This window comes from Carcharhinus amblyrhynchos, chromosome 12 (assembly GCF_965287045.1).
Source record: "Carcharhinus amblyrhynchos chromosome 12, sCarAmb.v2.hapA, whole genome shotgun sequence".
NCBI lineage: Eukaryota > Metazoa > Chordata > Chondrichthyes > Carcharhiniformes > Carcharhinidae > Carcharhinus > Carcharhinus amblyrhynchos.
This window is the reverse complement of record NC_137335.1, coordinates 21,513,591-21,536,752: the sequence shown is the minus strand read 5'-3', so window position 1 is coordinate 21,536,752 and position 23,162 is coordinate 21,513,591. Positions and strand designations below refer to the sequence as shown.

General features: G+C 42.2%; 1 protein-coding gene across 1 annotated transcript in view; it reads left to right on the top strand.

Annotated features, from left to right (window-relative positions):
* Positions 1 to 23,162, top strand: part of dzank1 (double zinc ribbon and ankyrin repeat domains 1) — an 86,456-nt gene that overhangs the window by 28,360 nt on the left and 34,934 nt on the right. Inside the window, exons 7-13 of the mRNA XM_080200201.1 lie at positions 21 to 106; positions 2,417 to 2,534; positions 3,624 to 3,737; positions 4,232 to 4,324; positions 5,104 to 5,226; positions 7,296 to 7,460; positions 13,691 to 13,916. Of these exons, the coding sequence (XP_080056327.1) occupies positions 21 to 106; positions 2,417 to 2,534; positions 3,624 to 3,737; positions 4,232 to 4,324; positions 5,104 to 5,226; positions 7,296 to 7,460; positions 13,691 to 13,916 (925 nt within the window). The remainder of the gene's footprint in view (positions 1 to 20; positions 107 to 2,416; positions 2,535 to 3,623; positions 3,738 to 4,231; positions 4,325 to 5,103; positions 5,227 to 7,295; positions 7,461 to 13,690; positions 13,917 to 23,162) is intronic.

Genomic DNA, 23,162 nt, shown 5'->3' with positions numbered 1-23,162 from the left:
ACCCTTTCTGTATTCTCCAGTTGGTTGCTTCGATTGATGCCAGTCCTCCAAAGACCCTGAACAATACCCAAACCATGAGAATCCAGAGGGAGACTGATTTCCTGAAGTATGTGACTGTCTTACATACCCGATCCTCTGACATCAGTCTTCACTTGTGTTACATGAACTAAATTACATGGTAGAATGAGCCTGGAGTTGGTTGATTAGGTGGAGACACACAGAAGGACCAAGCCTTCTGATGGCACCCAGCTCCAGTTCTGTTCCTGATTTGTTTTCATTGTTACCTTTTCTTCATGATCTTCTGAATATCTTTTTGCCTTCTTCAGGTATGGTATAGAGAGATTTGCAGACCAATATCATTTAAAGTAGTCAACAACTTGAGGGCAGAAGACATTCAGTTTTTTTCTTACTGAATTTGATCAAATGCAATGCTAACTATATCACTAGGGGGAAAAGAACATTAAAGCAATTCTTGATTCTGCATGTTAAAGCCCAGGCTGACCAAATGATTCTCTTCCCTAAACAATCTTTCATCAGATGGGCTTTTAGAGTTCTTACTGCGATTTAAAGGGCTGCAGCAATGAAATGTCTGCTGATTTCTTCCCAAGATAATGTTGCAGGCCTTTAAACCTCACCTTCTTCGAGAACATTTAAGATTCAGTGTGAGAGGGGAAAACAGACTGCCGCTTCCATCATGCCAATAGGACTGCAGGATATCCCAAAATGTTTTACAACAGGTGAAGTACTTTAGGATGAAGTCACTGTTGGAAAGGTACTAGCTAATATGCGTGTAGTAAAGGTGCACATATAGCAATCAGATAATGACCAGTTAACTAGTTTGAGTGATAGTGGTTGGGAACTAGACATTGGCCAGTACACCAGTGAAAAACTCCTGCTCCCCTTCAAAACAGTGTCATTGGATTACAACAGGCCCTCGATTTAAACTTGCATCCCCAAAGACTGCATCTCCTAAAGTGCAGTATACCTTCACCTCTGTGCTAGAATGGCCTCCTTAGATTTTGTATTCAAATCTCTGGAGTGAAATTCAAACCCACAATCTGACGCAGAAGTGGAAGTGCTACACTGAACTACAGCTGACCCTTGCCAGTGTTCCTGAGGGTAACACTCTCCTGTTGGAGAGATGCAATTCAGTCCATTCTCTGTGTTGTGTGTTGTAAGTTCAAGACTTCATTGATATTGGCTGGGATTGTGGTAGCCATTATGATTTTTGCATTTTGTTTTGGAAACATTAAATCACAGAGGTCTTATGTTTATTGCGTAGTTTTCTTTTCATACTTTCACACACTTTCCCCTGTCTTGCTTCTTTCTGCATGCCTGCCTCCTGCCAATGTACAAAGTGAACCAAGGATAGTAAGTCTATGCAATTCAAGCTTAAATTCCTGTCTGCATTCAAAATAAAAAGTTACTTCAAGTTTTCTTACCCCTCTCACAATTGCTTACAGTTTGTATGGGTTGAGATAATGATGTTAACTTGTTTTATCCACTGGGGATTCTGATTTATAATCTACTGCTATATTCTCTCGGATATGCTGTTCTATAAAATGTGTATTTTCAGTATTGTAGCCATATTTAATTTTTTTGAAAGTGTTTATATAAGGGAAAAAGACTTTCGTCTGAATAGCACCATACAAAATACTTAGGATGCATCCCAAAATGCTTTATAGAAATGAATTATTTCTGAAGTGCAGTCAATGTTGCCATGTAGCCAAATTAGGAAATCATGCTGAGAGAAATATCATTATAGGAGTGTGTAAAGAACATCAGAGTGATCAAGTGGGGGGGAGGTGATGGCCTGGTGATATTATCACTAGACTTTTAATCCAGAAACTCAGCTAATGTTCTGGGGTCCCGTGTTCAAATCTCACCATAGCAGATGGTGGAATTTGAATTCAATAAAAAAATCTGGAATTAAGAATCTACTGATGACCATGAAACCATTGTCGATTGTCGGAAAAACCCATCTGGTTCACTAATATCCTTTAGGGAAGGAAATCTGCCATACTTACCTGATTTGGCCTTCATGTGACTCCAGAGCCACACACAATGTGGTTGACTCTCAACTGCCCTCAGGCAATAAGGGATGGGCAATAAATGCTGGCCAGCCAGCAACACCCATGCTCCATGAATGAATTTAAAAAAAATTAATCCATTAACAAACCATATTAATTGCACAGCTAGACTTGGTAATTTACTTCATTTACAGTAAGTTATTGCGTTGGCCTTCCATTATCAATGGATAGCACAGGCCAATGCAGTGACTTACCGGTAAATGGCCTTGAGCCTCATGGACTGTGTAGAATATTCAGTTTGTTATGATTTCTTAGTGAGTGATGGTTGGCAATGCAGAAAGTGTATGTTTTGTTTCTCCCGTGTGTCCATTGTAATTTATTTTTAGGTGTGTGTGCTGCCTTGCTCCTCGGCCATCGGATCCTTTTGCACGTTTCTGTCAGGAATGTGGATCACCTGTTCCTCCGGTCCCTGGCCGTAGACTTCCACCACCCGAAGGAGCTCAGGTCAACTGAAACAATGAACTAATCTTTCTTACGTAAAGAACTTGCATTAATGTAACGTTATTCATGACCTCGGATCAGTGCCAAGTGCTTTATAACCAACAAGTACTTTTGGAGCGTGCTCACTATTGTAATCATAGAATCCGTATAGTGCAGAAGGAGGCCATTCAGTCCATAAAGTGCAGTCGAGCCTGCACCTACAATCTCACCCAGGCCCTATTCCTGTAACCCCATATATTTACCCTGCTCATCCGCCTGATGCTAGGGTCAATTGACCATGGCCAGTCAACCTAACCCGCACATCTTTGGACTGTGGGAGGAAACCCACGCAGACACAAATGTGTCAACTCCACACAGACAGTGACCTAAGGCTGGAATTGAACCTAGGTTGCTGGCGCTGTAAGGCAGCAGTGCTAACCACTGTGCCACCGTGCCGCCAATTTGTGTACAACAAGAGCCCGCAAGTAGTAATATCAAAGAAAATACTATGGATGCTTCAAGATCCTTCAAACAGTAATGTGATAATGACCAGCTAATTTTTTTTATTGGTGGTGTTGATTGAGAGATAGATGTTGGATACAGAGAACTTTCCAGCTTGTTTTTGAATAGTGTCATGGAATATTTTACTTTACTTCAGGTTAAACAGGGTCCTGGTTTGATATCTCATCTGAAAGAGGGCACTTCTGACAGTGAAACACTTCCTCAGTACTGCATTGAAGCCCAAATTTTGTATGCAAATCTCTGGGGTGGGTTAGTCCTCTCAATCTACCAACTTTGTGACTGAGAGGTGGAAATACTACCATTGAATAATGACTCACTCTTGGCCTCCATGTTTAGAGGCTCAATTTGAGAAACAGAAACTATTCTGAGAGTTCTGCTGGAAAGTTCACATATGTTAATGTGGATTGGAGGTGGGAATAGACTCAGTTGTGTGCAGTTCCTATAGCGAGCCAGTTAGCTAAGAAGGCAGCTGGCACTTTGAACAGTATCTTAATGCCCCCTAGACAAAAGGGGTATACAGGAAGAAACCAAATTTATTGAATTATGCTGCCCGTGCTGAATGATAAGGAAAATGCATGTGTTGTTTTACAGATGGGGCTCTGTGTGGAATGCAAGACCATGGTCCCATTGAATACACCAACGTGTATTGTATGCGAGGCCCCTATAACGCCTCAACTAAAGCCTGAGGCCAGCATCCGTCTCAAGGTAAATAACATGACTTATGCTGGGCGTATGAGAATTAGACACACAAAGCAAGCCTTGCTGATTTGGAACAATTACATTGATTGAAGGAGGTTTTTCACTGGACTTTGACTTTTCAATTAAGCATCACAAAATTCAACATGCTGAATAGCTGGCCAACAAAATGAAAAGTTTCTCTGGTACAGCCGATAAGTGTCACTAATAGATATGATAAATGAATTGCCATATTTTTAAAAATAATGTTTAAAAATATTTGGGAGCATATCTCACCTTGCAAAACAATAGTGTTACTGCGAGAGATTTTTCCAGGGGCAATTTTCAACATCAGTGGGGATGGGGAACTAACACTAGAAGATTTTTCTATTTAGGCTTAAGAGGTAATTTATGAACATTGTTCCTCCTTTGTACAGGGGTGTGGTCCATAGGACATTACTACATCTGATATGTGCATTTTTATGTAGCAAAGGCTATTAAGTTATTGAATGCTTTTTAAATAGGACAAGATTATCTGTCCATCTTGTGGAACGGGCAATCCAGCTAATGTCCAGCATTGTCTAACTTGTGAGACCAGGCTGTCGGAATCGCTGAAAGTAAGTAACTACTATTCTGTTCAATGAGTTATGGCATGGGATTGAAAAACCCATGATTTTCCTTGCTGCAGTGCTGAGGGAGTGCTGCACTATCAGTGCTACCTTTCGGATGAGGATTAAACTAAAGCTTCATTGCCCTTGAGAGTTGATATAAAAGCTCTCCTGGTATTCTGACCCATAATTATTCCTCAACAATGATCACTCAGAAGCCACAGTATCTGTTCATTTCACACTGCTGTTTGTGGTGCCTTGCAGTATGTACCGGGTACCTTCCCAATTTCCTATGTTGCAACAATGACTACCTTTCAAAGCTGCTCATTGGCAGTAAAGTGTTTTGGGACTGAGGATGTGAAGGTGCGATATAAATGCAATTCTTTCATTTTTCTTTCTAGTTCAGGTAGGGTCAGTCTGACTGTTATGGAGCAACAGGCTGCACAAGAATCCCATAGATTTTTGGAATTGCCAAATTGAGTTTGGGTTTGGCATAGCAAATGGGAATTAGCTGACAGCTAGAAATATTTCACCAGATAGTGGTTCTCCGAGTGTGTCATTGAAGTCTGTTTGAAATTACCCAGGGCTTTGCACTTCCTAGTCATGGGAAGAGAGAGTTAACTGTAATTGTGTTGTCAAAGACATGTAGAAGATGCCTCTTTGGTAGAATTATTCTGGAACTTATTGATCTTAGCCAGACAGCTTAAAAAGCTGTGCTTTCTGCATTACACTGAAATTATTTCTGAACTTAGTAGGTACAGTAATTTTTTTCTCCCCTTCTACAACAGCCTCATTTTAGTGGAGATTCCAACCCACCATTACCAAATCAAGAAGGGAAGTTGCTGGCATGTTCCAAGTGTGGCCGGGTTAACAATACTGATGCTCGATTCTGTGACTGGTGTGGAGCCAAGGTATGCAACAAAACAGATAGACTTGCCATCAGAATTTTCACTTACCCTCGTGCCCTTATGTGGCTCAGTGTCAAAATTTGTCTGATAATGCTCCCATGAAGCTCCTTGTAATAACATTTCACTACATTAAAGATACTATATAAATGCAGGTTGTTGTTAAAAGACTTTCCTAAAGCAAGAGAAGGGAATACTAGATGATAAGTCAGCCATCCATCCTTGCATAAGGCAGCAGACAATGCTGTGGCAATTTCAGGTGCCCATTCCGCCCTCTCTGACTTTTCTTTGTTCTTGTTCTGAGTCAAAGTGCAAATGGAAGCCAGGCACCTTCTCTCAACAGGTACTCAGGACTCACATAGCCAGATATCCAGTGCACCAGCCTGAAAATGGGTATGCTGGACTTAGATCTTCACTGACACAGCCCACACTCCTGATGGGCCTGTGATATATTGAACAGCATGAAAGGTTAGTGGAGCAGTGGTAGGAGATGTAATTTGAAAATGCAGTCACTGACCTTGATTATCCGTGTGAGATCATTGAATTTCCTCAGGCACCACAGCCATATCCTCATGGCCTAACTCTGGAATTGACTTCCTGCTCCTGTTCCTTCATAAGGTGTGCCTTGAGAACTTCCTTGCCCACGGTGTAAATATGGCCTCACTCTTCCTTCTGACCTCTTCTGGCCTCCAGTGTCACATCCAAGTACCCGAGAGCCCTCTCTCAGCGCTGCTGCCCCATTAATACTTCTCTCCCTTCCAGCAAAGCGTTGTGGATATCTTCCAGCAATTGCTGTAGCCTAAGTGAACTGCCCCATTAAGAAGTGCAGGTTAGCTATTGGGTAGCCGCACACACTGCTGGGCCGCCTGTTTTGCGTGCAGTCAGTCAGCAGCATATTTCCTGGTAAACTGCACACTAGAATATGCTGATCACCAGGCAGTTTGAGGTTTAATGAGACCAGATGGAGTAATTGCCTATCACAATCCCTGTTCTCTATAACGTGCCTTTCTTCTGTCAGTGTTTCAGTGGTTGACCTGTTGCTCAAAGCAGTTCTTGACTAAGGGAGGCAATACTCAAAATAGAGTTATTTACTGCAAAAAAGGAGGCCATTTCAGTTCATGCCGGTTCTAGTCAGCCCCACTCTCCCACTTGGTTCCTCTAGCCCTGCAAGTTTATTTCCATCAAGTCCCATCCGGTTTCTTTTTGAAGCAGTTGGTTGTTTTCACATCCAGCAAGTTCCAGGTCATTACCGCTTGCTGGTGAAGTCTTCCTCTGCATCTTTTACTAAATGGTCAGGTGCTCTCTTCACAGATGCTGCCCAATCGGTTCAGCATCCCTGGTATTTACTGTTTCTGTTTCCCATCTTCAGCAGCTGTAGTTTTTTAAAAATATTTGTGACACTATCAGGGTGTCATTTCATATGAAACATTAACTGAGGCCCTGTCCACATTCTGAGGTGAATGTAAGTGATCCAAAGGCACTAGTTCAAAAAGATAGAGAAAAAAGTTTTTCCCTGATTTCCTTGTCCTTCACCTACTGTGTGGCGCAGTGGTTAGCATTGCTGCCTCACAGTGCCAGGGACCCACTTTTGATTCCAGCCTTTGGTGACTAGATGGAGTTTGCACGTTCTCCCTGTGTCTGCGTGGGTTTCCTCCGGGTGCTCCAGTTTTCTCCCGCCCTCCAAAGGTGTGCGGGTTAGGTGTATTGCCCATGTTAAATTGCTCCTTAGTTTCCAAAAGTGTGTAGGTTAGGTGTATTAGCCAATGGTAAATGTGTACATTTATGGACATAAGGAGGAAGAAGGACTTGGATAGGATATTCTTCCGAGGGTCAGTGCAGACCTGATGGACCATATGGCCTCTTTATGCACTGTAGGGATTCTTTGGATCTATGGTGCTCTGACTAAAATTGTCACACTTGTTTGGAGGACTTGTGTTGTGTGCAAATTGACCACTACGTTTCCTAGATTACAATATTGACTACAGCTCACAGAGCACTTTATTGGCTGTGAAGTGCTTTGGGACATCACGAGGACATGGACAATATTAAATAAAGGTAATTTTCTTTTCTTCTAGCCTGGTCCCCCTATGAGCTACCTGAGCTGCTTAAAGTGTGGAGCAACTAACCATCCATACGCTCGTTTCTGTGGTTCCTGTGGCCTCTACTTGGAGCCTCCTACGCGCATGGATTCTCGCAACAGTGCATTGTTTGGTTCTGGCCAGTCCACATTCCTAGCTGAGGTAGGTTCTATTAAATGACTTCCCCTTCATCCCCATCAAAAACTCAGCCAGAATCCTGCACTTCTTATTTGGTTAACTTGAAGACCAGGACTTAGTGCACCTCCATCTAAATTCACTTGTAAAGTTATAAGTAGGGTCATGCAGGATTGCATTGGATTCTCCAAGAATTCAGGGTTAATCTCCAGGGTTAATTTGCGGCAAGCAACCAAAGAAAGAAAAAAATCATTAGCATATTATAAGAAACACTCTTTTCATTTTCTTTAAAAACTTTATAGAACATTCAGGGGGGAAGTGAAAAAAGACAGTAAATGAGAAGAGACTGGCAGCTAACTTAAAAAAAATCAAAAAGTCTTCCACAAGTATACGAATAATAAATGGGTAGTGAAAGGAGGAATATGGCAAGCAGAAACCAAAAAAGGATGGAGCTAGAGAGGGTTTTGCATCTGTCTTTCCCCAAGGAAGAAGGTATTGCCAAAGTCATATTGAAAGAGAAGGTAATGGAGTCCTGGATCGGTTAAAGCTTGATCAAAGGGTGGCATCGTGGTACAGTGCTTAACACTGCCGCCTCACAGTGCCAGGGACCCAGGTTTGTTTCCTATCTTGGGTCAGTGTCTGTGTGGAGTCTGCACGTTCTCCCCTTGTTTGCGTGGTTTCTTCTGGGTGCTCCGGTTTCCTCCCCCAGCCTAAAGACATGCTGGTTAGGTGCATTGACCATGCTAAATTCTCCCTCAATGTACCTGAATAGGCACCGGAGCGTAGCAACTAGGGGATTTTCACAGTAACTTCATTGCAGTTTTCATGTAAGCCTACTTGTGTCATAAATAAATTATCATTAAAAAAAGGAGGGATTAGGTAGGCTGGCTGTACTTAAAAGTTGTCAAGTTGCCTGGACCAGATCCAGATACATCTGAGGATATTGAGGGAAGTCAGGGTAAAAATTGCAGAGGTGTTGGCCCTCGTCTTCCAGTCCTCCTTAGAAACAAGGCTAGTGCCAGAGTACTGGAGATTATAAATGTTATTCAATAAGAAAATACAGGCTAATTGGTTTAACCTTGGGAGAGCTTTTAGAAACAATAATTGGGACAAATTAACAGTCACTTGGAGAAGTATGGATAAATTAGTAAGAGCCAGTATGGTTTCATTGAGGGAAAATTGTGTTTAATTAACTTGCTTGAGTTTTTTGATGATGATTGGGGTTGATGAGTGTAATGTGTTTATTGCGGTATATGCGGATTTCCAAAATGCTTTTGATAAAGTGCCACCTAACAGGCTACTCAGCAAGTTAACGCGCATGGAATAAGCGGGCCACTGACAGCATGGATACAAAGTTGGCTGAGTGACAGGACCACCATGAGTGGTGGTGCACAGTTGTTTTTGATCTGGAGGAAGGCTATTGGGTGGCTATTGGGACCACCACTTTTCTTGATGTGTGCCATTGACTGTGACTTGGGTATACAGGCCACAATTTCAAAATTTGTGGATGATCCAATCTTGGAAATATTGTGAACTATGAGGAGGATAGTGATAGATTTCAAGAGGACACAGAAAAACTTATGGATTGAGTGAACAGGTGTCAGATGACGTTTACTGCAGAGAAGTGGAAGTGATTCATTTTAGTAGGAAGAATGAGAAGGCAATATAACACAAGGGATACAATTGCAAAGGGACTGCAAGCCCCCAGTTTAATATTCCAGCTCTCTGTCCTGCCCAAGAGTATCAGCCTAGAGTGTGTGCTTTGGACTGGATTTGAACTCACAATGTTCTGCACTCAGTCATGAGAATGCTACCACCTGATAAAGATGGAAAGTCACTGTACTTTAGCAATGATGTACGCATACATTTCATAAATGTTAAAAGCCACTTAAATATCTTCACATTAGTAAGGAATATCTGCTTCCTTTGATCAAGAGATTGAGTGACTGTCCTCCTCCTATTCTTGAATACAGTGCCCTTGCCTCCACGTCAGAAGCTTGTGGGGTTGAGTCCCACTTGAACACAAAGTCTAAGCTGCATTTACAGTACTGAAGGAATCCCCACACAGTCAAAGTGATCTTTTTGTTGAAATTTTTAACCAAGGCCCTGTCAGTCCTCATAAGATAGGCGTGAAAGAATGCACAGCATTATTCCGGAAAGGAACAGGGGAGTTTTCCCCAGTGTCTGAGCCAACATTAACGCCCTAAACTATATCACTATCTCATTGCTGTTTGCAGGAACTTGTTGTGCATCAATTGGTTGTGTTTTTCCTACATTTCAACAGTGACTACACTTCAGGACTTCATTGGCTGCAAAGTTCTTTGGGACATCCTGAGGCTACACAAGGCACTGTAAAGAAACAAGTTCCTTTCTTTTCTCCATCTGCAGGGTGATGCCTGTTTATTCTTCAGCATTTGTGTAAAATGGTGTATCAGTAATTGTGCCAAAGTATGTGTCCTTTTATTAGCCTTACTGTACAACTGCAAATATCAAACTGACTGCAAACATAGCTGCCAAGCTGCACATCATAGAATCATAAAATTCTACAGTGCAGAAGGAGGCCATTTGGTCCATTGACCTGCACCAACAACAAACCCACCCTATCCCCATCATCCCACGTACGTACAGATACCAATTTAAAATGTCAACAGTTACTTTCAACTCTGGAAATATGTCTGTAATTTGAACAGTGTTTCAGAGCTGGTGGATAATTTCTATTTAATGCCACAGGATGGCAGACTGTACATTTTCAAAAAAGTTTAGTTATAATTTTCAGAGCCTGAGTACCTGCAGCTGCATATTATGCTAAACAAGAAGCAGTGTTTGTGTTTCTATCCTGTGCTCTTTAGCTGGCTGAAATAAAGGAGACTTTATTGTTTTTCTGTCCAATGACTTAATTCTGGAGCGGTTTGAGTTTGGTTTCTTGTTGGTTACATAACAGCAGGAAGACTTAACTGAGGGAGGATTAGGGAAAACTTCACAAATACTGTGAACCTAAAATATTGAAATAAATCAGAAAAACACACAGTCGATCTGTTAGCATCTGAAAGATAAAGATTTTTTTAAACAATTTCTCCAGGTGCTGCAGTTTACCTTACTAGTCCTGCTGCACTGGCTGTAAGATAGAGACATCGTCACAAACTGTGGCACTTGCAGCAATTCTCCCTTATTTGGCCTCTATCTAGCAAAGTAGGACTTGCCTGAAGAAATAATTTTAGAAAATTGCTGAAAGTGCTGTGAAGTTGGTGTTTGTAGAATTTTTTAAGGTGTTAAAATGCACACTTCCTTTAAAAGGTAGTTTTTTCTGTACTGGAGAACTCAGACTGAAACATTGTATCAAAGGACAAGCAACAGGGTTGCCTCAGTAACAGGCTTCAGGTATTTGAATCAGAACAGGCTTTTGAATTTTAACCAATCAATTTAAATTAGGCACCTATCTGCCAGCACCCTATTAGATTTAAATGTAATGTTTGAGTAACCTGACAGGTTATTGTGGGGATGTTGGTATGTCATCAGGGGGTATAAAAGACAGTTCTCAGCTCTAGATAGAGACAGCAACTGCTCTCTGCCACAGCTAATAGCTTTTAGCTCAAAGCCTCATCTGAATAGCAAAGGTACCAAAAGAAGACAGAAGATTCTGGAAGACGACAAACTTGGTTGAAATTTTGAGAGTGGCTACAAATTCTATATTTTTTGTGAATAAGTGGGAATTGTATTTATCTGAACAGCATTCCAATAGAACAGTGTTTTATTCAGTTTGTTAATAGTTTAGTTAATCTGTTCACTGCTAGCTGGGTAAATAAAGTGTTACTTGTTGATTTTACAAAGAGTGTCTCAGGTAGTTATTTTGATTTGACCAATAAAAGTTGCTGAAGAGCAGATCGTACTACTTCTCACACTCACACATTGTGAGGCGAGGAAACCATCTTTGAGTGGTTAAGTGTTAGTTCTCAGAGAGGGGATCAACCTTCACTTCGTTACATAGCTCAAACCCCCGAAATTTCCCATGTTATATAGAATTGTATAGAATTTGCAGCACATGAAACAAGCCATTCAACCCAACATGTCGATGTGCTGTTCATACTGCACGTGATCTTCCTCCCACCTCACTTCATCTCACCCTCCCAGCATCAGTTAATGTTTAGTGATAAAGAACACAATTGAACGCGTTGAACTATTAGGATTAATACTCATTTTTGGTGTAACTACTTTAAGGAATGCCAAGCTTTGTACTATAGCGATGTGACCATTGATTTTCCCCAGTGGCAACTGCTAAGGGTTTGACATTTTTGAAATCCTAAATCTCAACATCAACCCAATAGTGCCAGACTTCAGTTATAGGATTCAGCAGGATTGGAGGATGCTGGGAACAGTTGGATTAGGCTTTGTCAGGATTAGGAGGTGTCAGTGCAATTTCTCCTCATCCAAAAAGCACAATATGTTTAAAAAGCAACCCTCACTATATCTGTGTTAATTATCTTTTGATACTGTAAACGTAGAAAGCACAATTATGTGAATTCTGGCACTATGTTGCCTATAATGAGCTTCTACATGCATCTACTCTTATTAATATTTGGTAAAAGCTTTTCAACTGTCAAATTACAGAACCTAATTATAGTCTGACTTGTATTTAATCTTTCACCTTTGGAATCCAAGATACACTTATCTCAAAGTCCAGTAACAGAAAGTTTAAATTACCTAACTGAATGTTGAGTATGTTATCAGATCAGTTCCACCATATGTTTTATGTAGCATTGTAACTGCCTGCCTAGTGATACAGTCAAAGTCTAACATTATTAATTAAACCATGTCAATGTAAAAGTTGATTTTGTGATTAAGTTGACTGATCAGCAGGATTGATACAATAAGAATGATCATAATTTGAGGCAGTGTATTTTTGTTAGTTTAGCAGAGACTATGTTAGTCTTGGCTCAATAATAGCACTCCCCCCTCTGAATCAGAAGGTTTTCTGCTCAAGTGCCATTTCAAAGGTTTGAACACAAACTACTGCAGGAGTGCTGCATTGTTCAAGGTGCCGTCCTTTGGCCGAGAGCATAACCTGAGGCCCAGTTGGCCCTTTTGCCCAGACATAAAAGATCTCATTATTCAAAGAGGAGCAGTGAGTTCTCCTTGGTGTCCAATCACTCAGTCAACATCAGCAAAGAATAGATTCTCTAGAACAGGGTTTCCCAAACTTTTCCAGCTGCTGAACCCTTCATGACCTCCCAAAGAGCATCAGGGAACTCCAACGCAATTTAGCCCCTCACATGAATCCCCTGAAAAAGCCCCTCCTCCCCCTGCAGGAATTTTCTGTCAAAACCCCCCTCATGTGAATCCCCTGCCAAAGCCCCCACCCCCATGAATCTTTCCCCAAAGCCCTCCTCCCATTGTCCACTCACATTGAATTTAGTTTATGTGCCAGGATTTACATTTTTTAAAATGTGTTGTCAGGATGTGATTGGTGCTGCCAACGTAATAATTTCTCCTCCAAGTACTTATTCCACCATAGAGGCCACCGCTGCTTCCCCACAAACCCTGCTGCTCCACTAGCTCAGCCGCCTTTCTGCCCAACAACAGGAAAAAACAGTGTGGCCAATCGGAGCAATGGCCAGAAATCAAAGAGAAAACAGAATTGGCCAATCGGAGCCCTGCCTCTCCAAGCATTGGCTACTGAAAGGCTTACCAGTGAACCTATCACAAGCCAATGCTCAGATAGAGCAGGCTCTGATTGGGTGATTTTTTTTGTTGTTCTTTGATTTGTGGTTGTTGCCTTTTCTTGAATCTTTGTTTCTTCAGCTGAGTTACCTGCGTGTTTTAATATGTGCACTCAATTTGGGGGTTTAAATAAACCTGACTTTTTATCACATGATTGCCAGAACTTCCGCAGACCCCCTGGAGGCCTCTCACAGAACACCGGGGTTCCCTGGACCCCAGTTTGGGAATCCCTAATCTAGTCTTTTTCAGGTTGCTGTATGTGAAACCTTGCTGTCCATACATTGGTTGTCACCTTTCCTGGGTTGCAACAGTGACTACATTGCAAAAATACATCATTGGCTGTAAAGCAAATTGTAATTTTGTGACAGGTATGGTATAAATGCAAGTTGTGTCTTCTAACCCTGTTGAAATAGCATGGAGCGGAACCTGACTTGAACAAATTAAATGTTGTACAGTCACAATGTAATTTCTCTCACATGTTTACAAGCTCCTAAAGATTTGACTGTTCAATCCACCACTCACTCATTCTTTTTGTCCTCAAGACCACAAGTGGACACACTTCAGCAACCTGGCAACCTTTGACCATCCCATTGCCAATGTTCAGAATGGAGTCCAATAAAGAGGACCAGGGCACCCAAACCATTGGTCTATTTTACCCATCCTGCAAGATGCTGGAGAAGAAGGAAATGGAGGCCTTTGGTCAACAAGCAAAACAGCAGAAGACAACCGATCGGCGTCCCCTGTTAACAGCCATCAGCCCTGGAAAGGGTGCGTAACGTTTCTTATATACTTGAAATCCAGCATTATCTGGGTGTGGCCATCCAGTGTGAACAGGCCCTACTGGACATGATACAATTCTGTCATGTCCGACAAAAGTTACTCAGTCGCACAGGTATGGCTACAATAACACTATTTTAGTTATTTTGCACTCATTTCAGCAGAAAGACCCTTGCTTACACTCACACAGCACAGGTAAATGCACTTCATTTTATTTGTTGAATAAACAACGACCACCAATTAACCAAGGCTGTAAGAACCTCACAATGATCAAAAACATTTGCACACTGCTTTTCATCTTATTATTTTCCAGATTTCAGAAAAAGTTGAAGTTCACATGCAAACAATATGTCTATTATTCTTTATTTACTAATCAGAAATACCCCTGGCTTCCCAGTTACCACAGTAAAAAGTCTGACAACACCAGGTTACCCACATGTAGCTGATGGCTCATAATTTCAACAATACTGTTCTACTTAAGGTCCCTGTCCCTCGCAATGAGAAAACACAATTAACAACGCAGCTACCAAGTCTGTATAATTGTAACAAGCAAACTAAGTGGCATCACTCTACAGCACACAGCCAGGCAAACATAGTGTTCATTGTAATTGCTGAGTAACTACAGCTGGATGGCTTCCACCAAATGCAGAGTTTTGGTGGGGTACTGTTTGAACGGGGTGACCAACTTGCAATTGCAGTATTAATTTCACCCTAATGAATGGCTCCTGGATTGGATCACTTTGGTAGATTTAGGTATGACTGACAATAATTCCCAGTCTCAAGCTTCTTGGGTGAAGGGTTAATGCTAAGTGAGCCCTAGTCTCAAGCAAATTGGTAGAATAAGGCACTGTTATGAATGAGTCCTTAGAGCATTTGGGAAGGTGAGGAATTGCCCCTCCCCCCAATCCCATGCCACCCAGAAATAACATCCCCTCCGCACCCCCACCCAGATAAATCATGACACCTCTCCACCCCCCCCCCCCCCCCACCCCATACCGATCATAATGCAGAGTGGCAGCAGAACCAATATGGGCAAGGAAACCTCCTGCTAATTACAACATACTGCCCCTCTCCACCCCTCAGCTGATGAATCAATGCTCCTTCATGTAGAATACCACATGGAGAAATCACCGAGGGTGGCAAGGGCACAGAATGTACTCTGGGTGAGAGATTTCAATGTCTACCACCAAGAGTGGCTTGGTAGCACCACTACTAAGTGAGCTGATCGAGTCCTAAAGAACATGGGTCTGCAGCAGGTGTGAAGGAACCACCAAGAGGGAAAGATATACTTAACCTCATCCTCACCAACATGCCTTTAACATAAATGACACAAATACTTCATTGGCTGCATCTGTCCACGACAGTATCAATAGGAGTGACCACCACAAAGTCTTGATGGAGACAAAGTCCCATCTTCACATTGAGGATACCCTCCATCATGTTGTGTGGCATAAGAACTGTGCTAAATAGATTTCAAACAAATTTAGCATCTCACACTGTGGGCCATCAGCAGCAGCAGAATTGTACTTAACCACAATCTAACCTCATGGCTTGGTATGTTCCCCACTTTACCATTACCATAAATCCAGGGAATGAATCCTGATCCAATGAAAAGTACAGGAGAGCATGCCAAAAACAGTACCTATAAATGAGGCGTAAGTCTGGTGAAACTACAGGATAGGACTACATGTATGTCAAACAGCTTAAACAGCAAGTAATGGACAGAGCTAAGTGATTTCACCAGCAATCGAAGGGTCAGATCTAAGCTCTACAAGCCTGTCACATACAGCCGTGAGTGGTGGTGGGCAATTAAACAACTGACTAGAGGAGGAGGCTCCACAAATATCTCTATCCTTAATGACCCAGCGCTATCAGTGCAAAAGATAAGGCTGAAGCATTTACTACAATACTCAGTCAGAAATGCTGAGTAGTTGATAAATCTTGGCCTCCTCTGGAGACCCCCAGGATGATGTGGGTATGCCGGCGTTGGACTGGCGTAAACACAGTAAAAAGTCTGACAACACCAGGTTTTAGTCCAAACGATTTATTTGATAATAGACTCACAAGACTGATAGCCAAGTTCCGCACACATGAGGACGGTCTCAACAGGGATCTTGGGTTCATGTTGCACTATCTGTAACCCCCGTGACTTGCCTGGGTTTGCAAAACCTCACTTACTGTACTGTCTGGAGACAATACACACCTCTTTAACCTGTGATCAGTGCTCCTTCCACTCACATTGTCAGCCACTTCAGGTCTTGAACAGCAGGTTAGGTGTAAGGATTCGCATTCTAATCAGTAATCTCTAAACTGTCTGTGCTTTATATGCTCTGTCTGAGGCCAGAACTCTCCATTCACCTGACGAAGAGGGAAACCTCGAAAGCTTGTGAGTCTATTATCAAATAAATCGTTTGGACTAAAACCTGGTGTTGTCAGACTTTTTACTGTGATCCCCAGAATCACAGATACCAGTTTTCAGTCAATTCAGTTCATTCCAGGTGATATAAGAAACAGCTGAAGGTGCAAAGGCTATGTGTCCTGACAATATTCCAGCACTGGAACTGAATAACTTGCTGCACCCCAGAGCCAAGATGTCACAGTACAACTACAACACCCAGCAATGTGGAAAATTGCCTGGAAATATCATGTACACAAAAAGCAGGACAAATCCAACCTGGCCAATTACCACCCATCAGTCTACTCATGATCATCAGTAAAATGATGGAAGTGATCAGCAGCATTCTATAAAGTAGCACTTGATGCTTAGTTTTTGTTTCCCCCAGGGCCATGCAGCTTCTGGCCACACAGCCTTTGTTGGAACTGAACTCCAGAGATGAGGTGAGAGTGACAGCCCTTGACATCAAGGCTGCATTTGGCCTAGTTGGCATCAAGGAGGCCTAGCAAAACTAGAGTCAGTGAGAACCGGGGGGAGAAACTGTCCACTGGTTGGAGTCACACCTGGCACGAAGGAAGGTGGTTGTGGTTGTTGAAGGTCAGTCGTTTCAGCTCCGGGATATCACTGCAGAAGTTCCTCCAGGTAATGTCCTAGGCCTAACCATCTTCAGCTGCAACATCAGTGACCTTCCTTCCATCAGAAGTGGGGATGTTCGCTGATGACTGCACAATGTGCAAAATCATTTACCGTCCCTCAGATACTGAAACGTCCATGTTCAAATGCATCAAGAACTGGACAATATTCAGGCTTGTGCTGATAAGTGGCAAGTAACATCTGTGCTACACCAATGACCACCTCCAACAAAGAATCTATCTACTGTCACCCACTATTAACAACCTAGGACTGACCAGAAACTGAACTGGAAGAAACAAATAAATACTGTGGCCTCAAAAGTAGATTAGAGACTATGAATAATTCACCTCCCCAAAAACTGTCTATAATCTGTAAGGCACATGTCAGGAATGTAATAGAATACTCTCCACTTGCCTGAATGAGCACAACACTCAAGAAGCTTGACACCATCCAGGACAAAGCAGTCTACTTGATTGGCACCTCATCCACAAACACTCATTCCCTCCACCACTGACACACATGTACCATCTACAAGGTGCACTGCACAAACTCATCAAGATTCCTTGGACAGCACCTTCCAAACCCATGACCACTACCATAAGGACAAGGTTAGCTGACATATGGGAGCTCCAGCACTTGGGAGTTCCCCTCCAAGCCACCCACCATCCTGAGTTCAAACTATATCACCATTCCTTCACTGTCACTGGATCAAATACTTGGAATTTCCTCCCTAATAACACTGTGGGTATACCTACATCACATGGACTACAGAGATAGCAGCTCACCACCACCTTCTCAAGAGTAATTAGAGATGGGCAATACATGCTAGCCTAGCCAGCAATGCCCATGTCCTGTGAATGAAGAAAGAAAATAATTAAACACATGGGAAATCTTGAAACAGAAGGAGAAGAGGGAAAGGGCTTTTGGGAGCCATTGTTTTATTTGTCGGTGAGGTGGTGGCTATGGTTTTGTTGATGTATGTATGGTGGTGGTGAGCATACTAGTGGGCTGGAAGTAGCAGCAGGTGCAGGGATCTCAATCTGATTTTTCTTCTGATCAAGACATGAGCCTTGGCAAATAGCTGGAGGAGCCAGAAATTGCTTGGTTCAGCATCTATGGACATTTTGCAGCCCACTTTCCCTTCTCTCCACACCTCTTGCTCACCCACCTCTGTGAGTTCTGTTTCAGGTCAGGTCTTCTATTGATTGTTTCTTTCCATTCTGGATAATCCCTTGTGAATGAAGTTGATTTTCTATTCTTAAAGTGTTGAAGATCTGCTCCAGAGAATTTATTTCTAAAAAGAAAAGGAATACCTGAAGTATTTTTGGCACATTGGTGGAAGGATGTGATTGCACCGGAGGGGGTGCAGAGGCCATTCACCAGGATGCTGCCTGGGGTGGAACATTTAAGTTATAAAGAGAGGTTGGATAGGCTTGTTTTGTTTCCATTGGAGCAGAGAAGACTGAGAGGTGGCCTGGTGAGGTGTACAAGATTATGAGGGGTATGGACAGGGTGGAAAGGGAGTAGTTGAAGGGTCAGTTATGAGGGGACACGAGTTCAAGGTGAGGGTTAGGAGGTTTAGCAGGGATGTGAGGAGAAACTTTTGTACCCAGAGGATGGTGATGGATCGCAATGTGCTGCCTGGGTGAATGGTAGAGATGGATTGCCTCACATCCTATATAAAGTATCTGGATGAGCACTTGACATATAACATTCAAGCTCTGGGCCAACAGGTGGTAAGTGGTTGGTCAAGTGTTTCACACATATCAGTGCAGACTTGATGGGCTGAAGGGCCTTTTCTGCACTGTGAGATTCCGTGATTCTATTTACAATGCTTTTCACAATCTCAAGATGATCCAATTTGTTTTACTGCCAATGAAGTACTTTTGAAGTATAGTAATGGAGGAAATGTGGCAGTACTCCCTAGGATTCTGTCTTGGAGTGTCAGCCTGGATTTTGTACTGAAGCTTCTGAAATGACCCTTAACATCCAAGAGTGAGAGTGCTGTCATTGAGCCATATCGGAAACTAATCTGGTGAAGGACAGCTAAGATGTAAATAGAAAAGGTAAGCAATGAGACCACAGGCAGAATTTCTCCATCCCACGGGAATCGTTGCGTGTGGGACACAGACCATGCAAAGGTCTGTTGACCTAGGTTGGGATTTTCCATTCTTGGGGCGAATGTGCCTGGAAAATACCGCCCCAGGGGTTTAAAATGTGAGAACAGGCTTGTGCCAGCACTAAAATTCACTTCAGTTTCCAGGATTTTCATAAGACTGATTTTGGATTATAAAATGCAAGCGTTGGAAACACTGGTTTGTCAGAGAACACATGCTCCCTTTTCTCTATAATTATCACGCCGGATTTGGGCTCAGCTCCCAACATAAGCCAAAACAAGTCAGAAGTTAGGAATGCAGAACCACCTTTCAAGAACTTCACGGAACCACAATCGTTGCTAAGATGTAGCTGTCGTCAGCTAATCACAGTGTAGGCTTATCTGCCTTTCAGAGAAGGTGGTTCCTTCAAATGGAGCCAAAAGCTGACTCTTCACCTGCAGAGTTGCAGTTTTTTTATGCTTATTGCACAAGTCTTCACTTTTCAGTGAATAGTCCACCACAAAGGGTTGGGCACAGATTTGCACCAGTGATTTTCTCCAATGTTGAATTTGTGTTCTTCATACACTCAGAGTCAACTCCAGAGCAAAGGCAGGCTGCTTTGTGCCGATGTGAAAGAAAGTTGTGGCTTTAAGTCTCACTCCAGAGACTTCAGCATAAGAAGCCAGGCTGACATTCCAGTAAATACCAAGGAAATGACCTTTCGAGGTTTATAAAATCATGAGGGTTATAGAGAAGGTGAATAGCCAAGGTCTTTTCCCCAGGGTAGTGGAGTCCAAAACTAGAGGGCATAGGTTTAAACTGAGGGGAAAGATTTAAAAGGGACCTGAGGGACTGCGTATATGGAATGATCTGCCTAAGGAGGTGGTAGAGGCAGGTAGAAGTACAACATTTAAAAGACACTTAGACAAGTACATGGATAGGAAAGGTTTAGAGGGATATGGGCCAAACACAGGCAAATGGGACTAGTTTGGTTTGGGAAGCCCAGTCAGCATGGACGAGTTGGGCCACAGGGCCTGTTTCCATGTTATATCTCTGACTCGATAAGTGTTGCTCTTTCAGATAAGCTGTCAAATCACTGTCCCACCTACCCTCTCCAGGGCACTATTTTGAAGAAGAGCAGGTAGTTCTTCCTGGAATCCTGACAATATTTATCCCTTAACCAACTGCACTAAATCAGGTTATTCAGCCATTATTTCTGTCAGCAAATCGGCTTCCACAATACCTCCATCAGAGCAGAGATGATACAGCATTGGGTGTAAAATACTTAAGGAAATCTGCAGGTTGTGAAAGCATTTCATAAATTACGAGTCTTCTAAATGTGACAGATTCCGTGCCCAAAACCAGGACATTCGCTCCCATCCTGTATTGCAGTCAAGGTCAGCTGACCCATTGACCGATGCTGTCAATCCTGCTGTATTTATTCTAGCAGATTAAGTATCAGCTCCAGTGGGTTCATGTGCTGAGTGTATTCTTTCCCGATTTGTACTAATAGCACATGTTGAAAATTTGCTATCTGACTAAAACCTTCTCTGGTACTGGGGAAGAGTGTGTGTGGGCCAATGATGCTAAAGCTGTTCTGGTGCTGTCTGACCCAAAATGACAGATGTTGCCTTCATGCTGCCACCAGAGGGCAGAAGCACTACACTCAAGCCCCTCTCCAAGGGCGTCTGTACCTCTGACAGCACAGGTGTCAGTGGGGCTCATTTGAATTTGGGATGATAATCTAAAATGGTTCTCGGTTCAACCGCCCATGAGATATCTCTGCCGATTTTCACTTCTATTGTAGTCACTGTAAATAAATGAGGGGAGGAGTGTATCAGCTATTTTACAATATCGCCCAAAGTCATAATGATGTATTTACATAATTATCTCAGATGGCGAGTTTGCCAATAATGTCTTCGAAAGGATGGTGAAACTACGAACCTTTTCTCCCTTATGCTGGGGGTCCGTTGAAACTTTCAAGAGTGGGATCAGTGTTATTTTTTCAGATAAGGGTATCAAGGGACTGGAGCAGAGATGGGTAATTGGAGTTGAACTACAGATCAGCCATGATCTGACAGAGATGGAGAAAGCTCAAGGGGTTGAATGGTGACCTCCAGTTCTTAAGTAAAATAAATGGAACGTCAGGTATGTGCAGTGATGGAAGTGACTAACTTCAGCTCTTACAATGTCATGAATGATCAGTTACAAACAAACTCCAACAGGTTGGTGTGTGGCCAGAATTCAGATTCATAGTCATTTGTCATGACCATCCAGTTTCAGAACAAAACAGAATCTGAAGTTGTCTCAGACCTAGCCCCTGAAAAGCAGTATATTGCTTCAATTTGTTAAACCCATCTGTGTGTCTTCAAATAGCAAAGTTATTTCCAAAGGGTCTCTGATTTTATCCAGTATCTAGTTACCCTGGATTGAGTTGCATTGTATAAGCTTTTGATTCTTTTTGTACCGTGGAGTTTATAGACTTTAAAAATAGCAAGGCCACTCCCAGTGGTTATTTGCAGCCAGTTCCAAAGAATGCAGATCTAACTCAAATTACTCTATCTCTACCCTGCCCCTCAGTACCTGCCAGTGCTTGTGAGATACAGGCCACTGCACGAGCTGAGTCAGAGAAAGGTGGGGCCCTTTGTTAGTCACTGCCTTTGGTTTCAAACCTTCCTGTAACCCTCCACACAGTACACTGAGTTCTTGTGGCCTCAACAGGCATTTACACATTGTCACGCACTTCTCTGTATAATCTGCTTTGCAGTGTTGTATCAAAATGGCCCGTTAGTCACCCACCTTCCAACTCTACTTGTGGCAAAATGTTTTTTTTACTTTTATTGAGCCCTGTTGAATCTGCAAGTATTCAAGGTTATCTATGTTGAACATTAACCAAATGCATGCAGTGTACCTCATTACAAGGGATTTATCTCTGCATTTTATTTTTGTGAAGTATATTATTTGACCAAGGATTTTGCATCTTCCTTTTGTATTCTTTATTGTTGAGAAGTAGTAAAGAAAGCTGGTATTGAATGAAACTCAGTATAATTGCTTGCACATTCCTGTGTCTTTTTATATTTGGGAACATAATTAGCCACAGGCAGTTAAAGGTTCTTATTTGTTTTAGAGCTCAACCCTTTCAGTGTTTAACCTTGTGAGTGCTGTTTTTGTTTGCAACTGTACCTGTTACTCCTTCCATTTGCTAAATTTGCCTCTCAACATTTTGTGCTTAACCTAAATTCCATTCCCTGAAAACTGGCATGACAGTAATTCGAATGCTCACCTCTTAAAGTTGTGTCAAAGAGTTGTATACTCATAGTGCTTGGTGGTAATCCTATACCAGTGTATTTGAAATACTGCATTCAATTTTGGACACTGTGCCTCAGGAAGGATAGATTGACCTTGGAAGGGTGAAGTGCAGATTCACCTGAATAATACTGGAACCAAAATAGTTAAACGATGAGGACGGTGGATAGATCAAGGGGCGATCTAATTGTGGTGTTTAAGATGTTTAAAGGGATTTGCTGAGATAGATTGAGAGAAATCTTTTGCTCTGGTATCCAGAATTGAATTTAAAATTATAAAGTATCATAATTTTAGAATTAGAGTTAGGCCACTTGGCGATGATGTCATGAAGCATTTCTTCATGTAAAAGGCAGCAGAAATTTAGAATGCTGTCATCCAGAAAGCTGTTGGGGCTAAGATCAAACAAAAATATAAAACTAGGATTGATAGGTTATTGTTAGGCACAGCTACCAAGAGGTATGGAACCCAGGCAGATAACGAGTTAAGATGCAGATCAGTCATAATCTCATTGAATGGCAGAACAGTTTCACGGAATTTGAATGGACACCCTCCTTACGTCTCTCGGCATGTGAAGCTGGGATGAGTGTAGTCAAACATTTGTATGTGCCTATTCGCGTACCTGTGTGTGTGTGCGTGCGTGTGCTGTTCATTTTGTAAATGGTGAAAAGTTAAAACTCAACATTGTGGGACCAAGGGATTTAAAATGGAAAGATTAGGAAACAATCGCAAGTGGATGAATTATAGTTTCCGAGATTAGCATGAGGATATCCTTGAACTTCATCCATTTCCTTGGAAGCATGTAAAGCA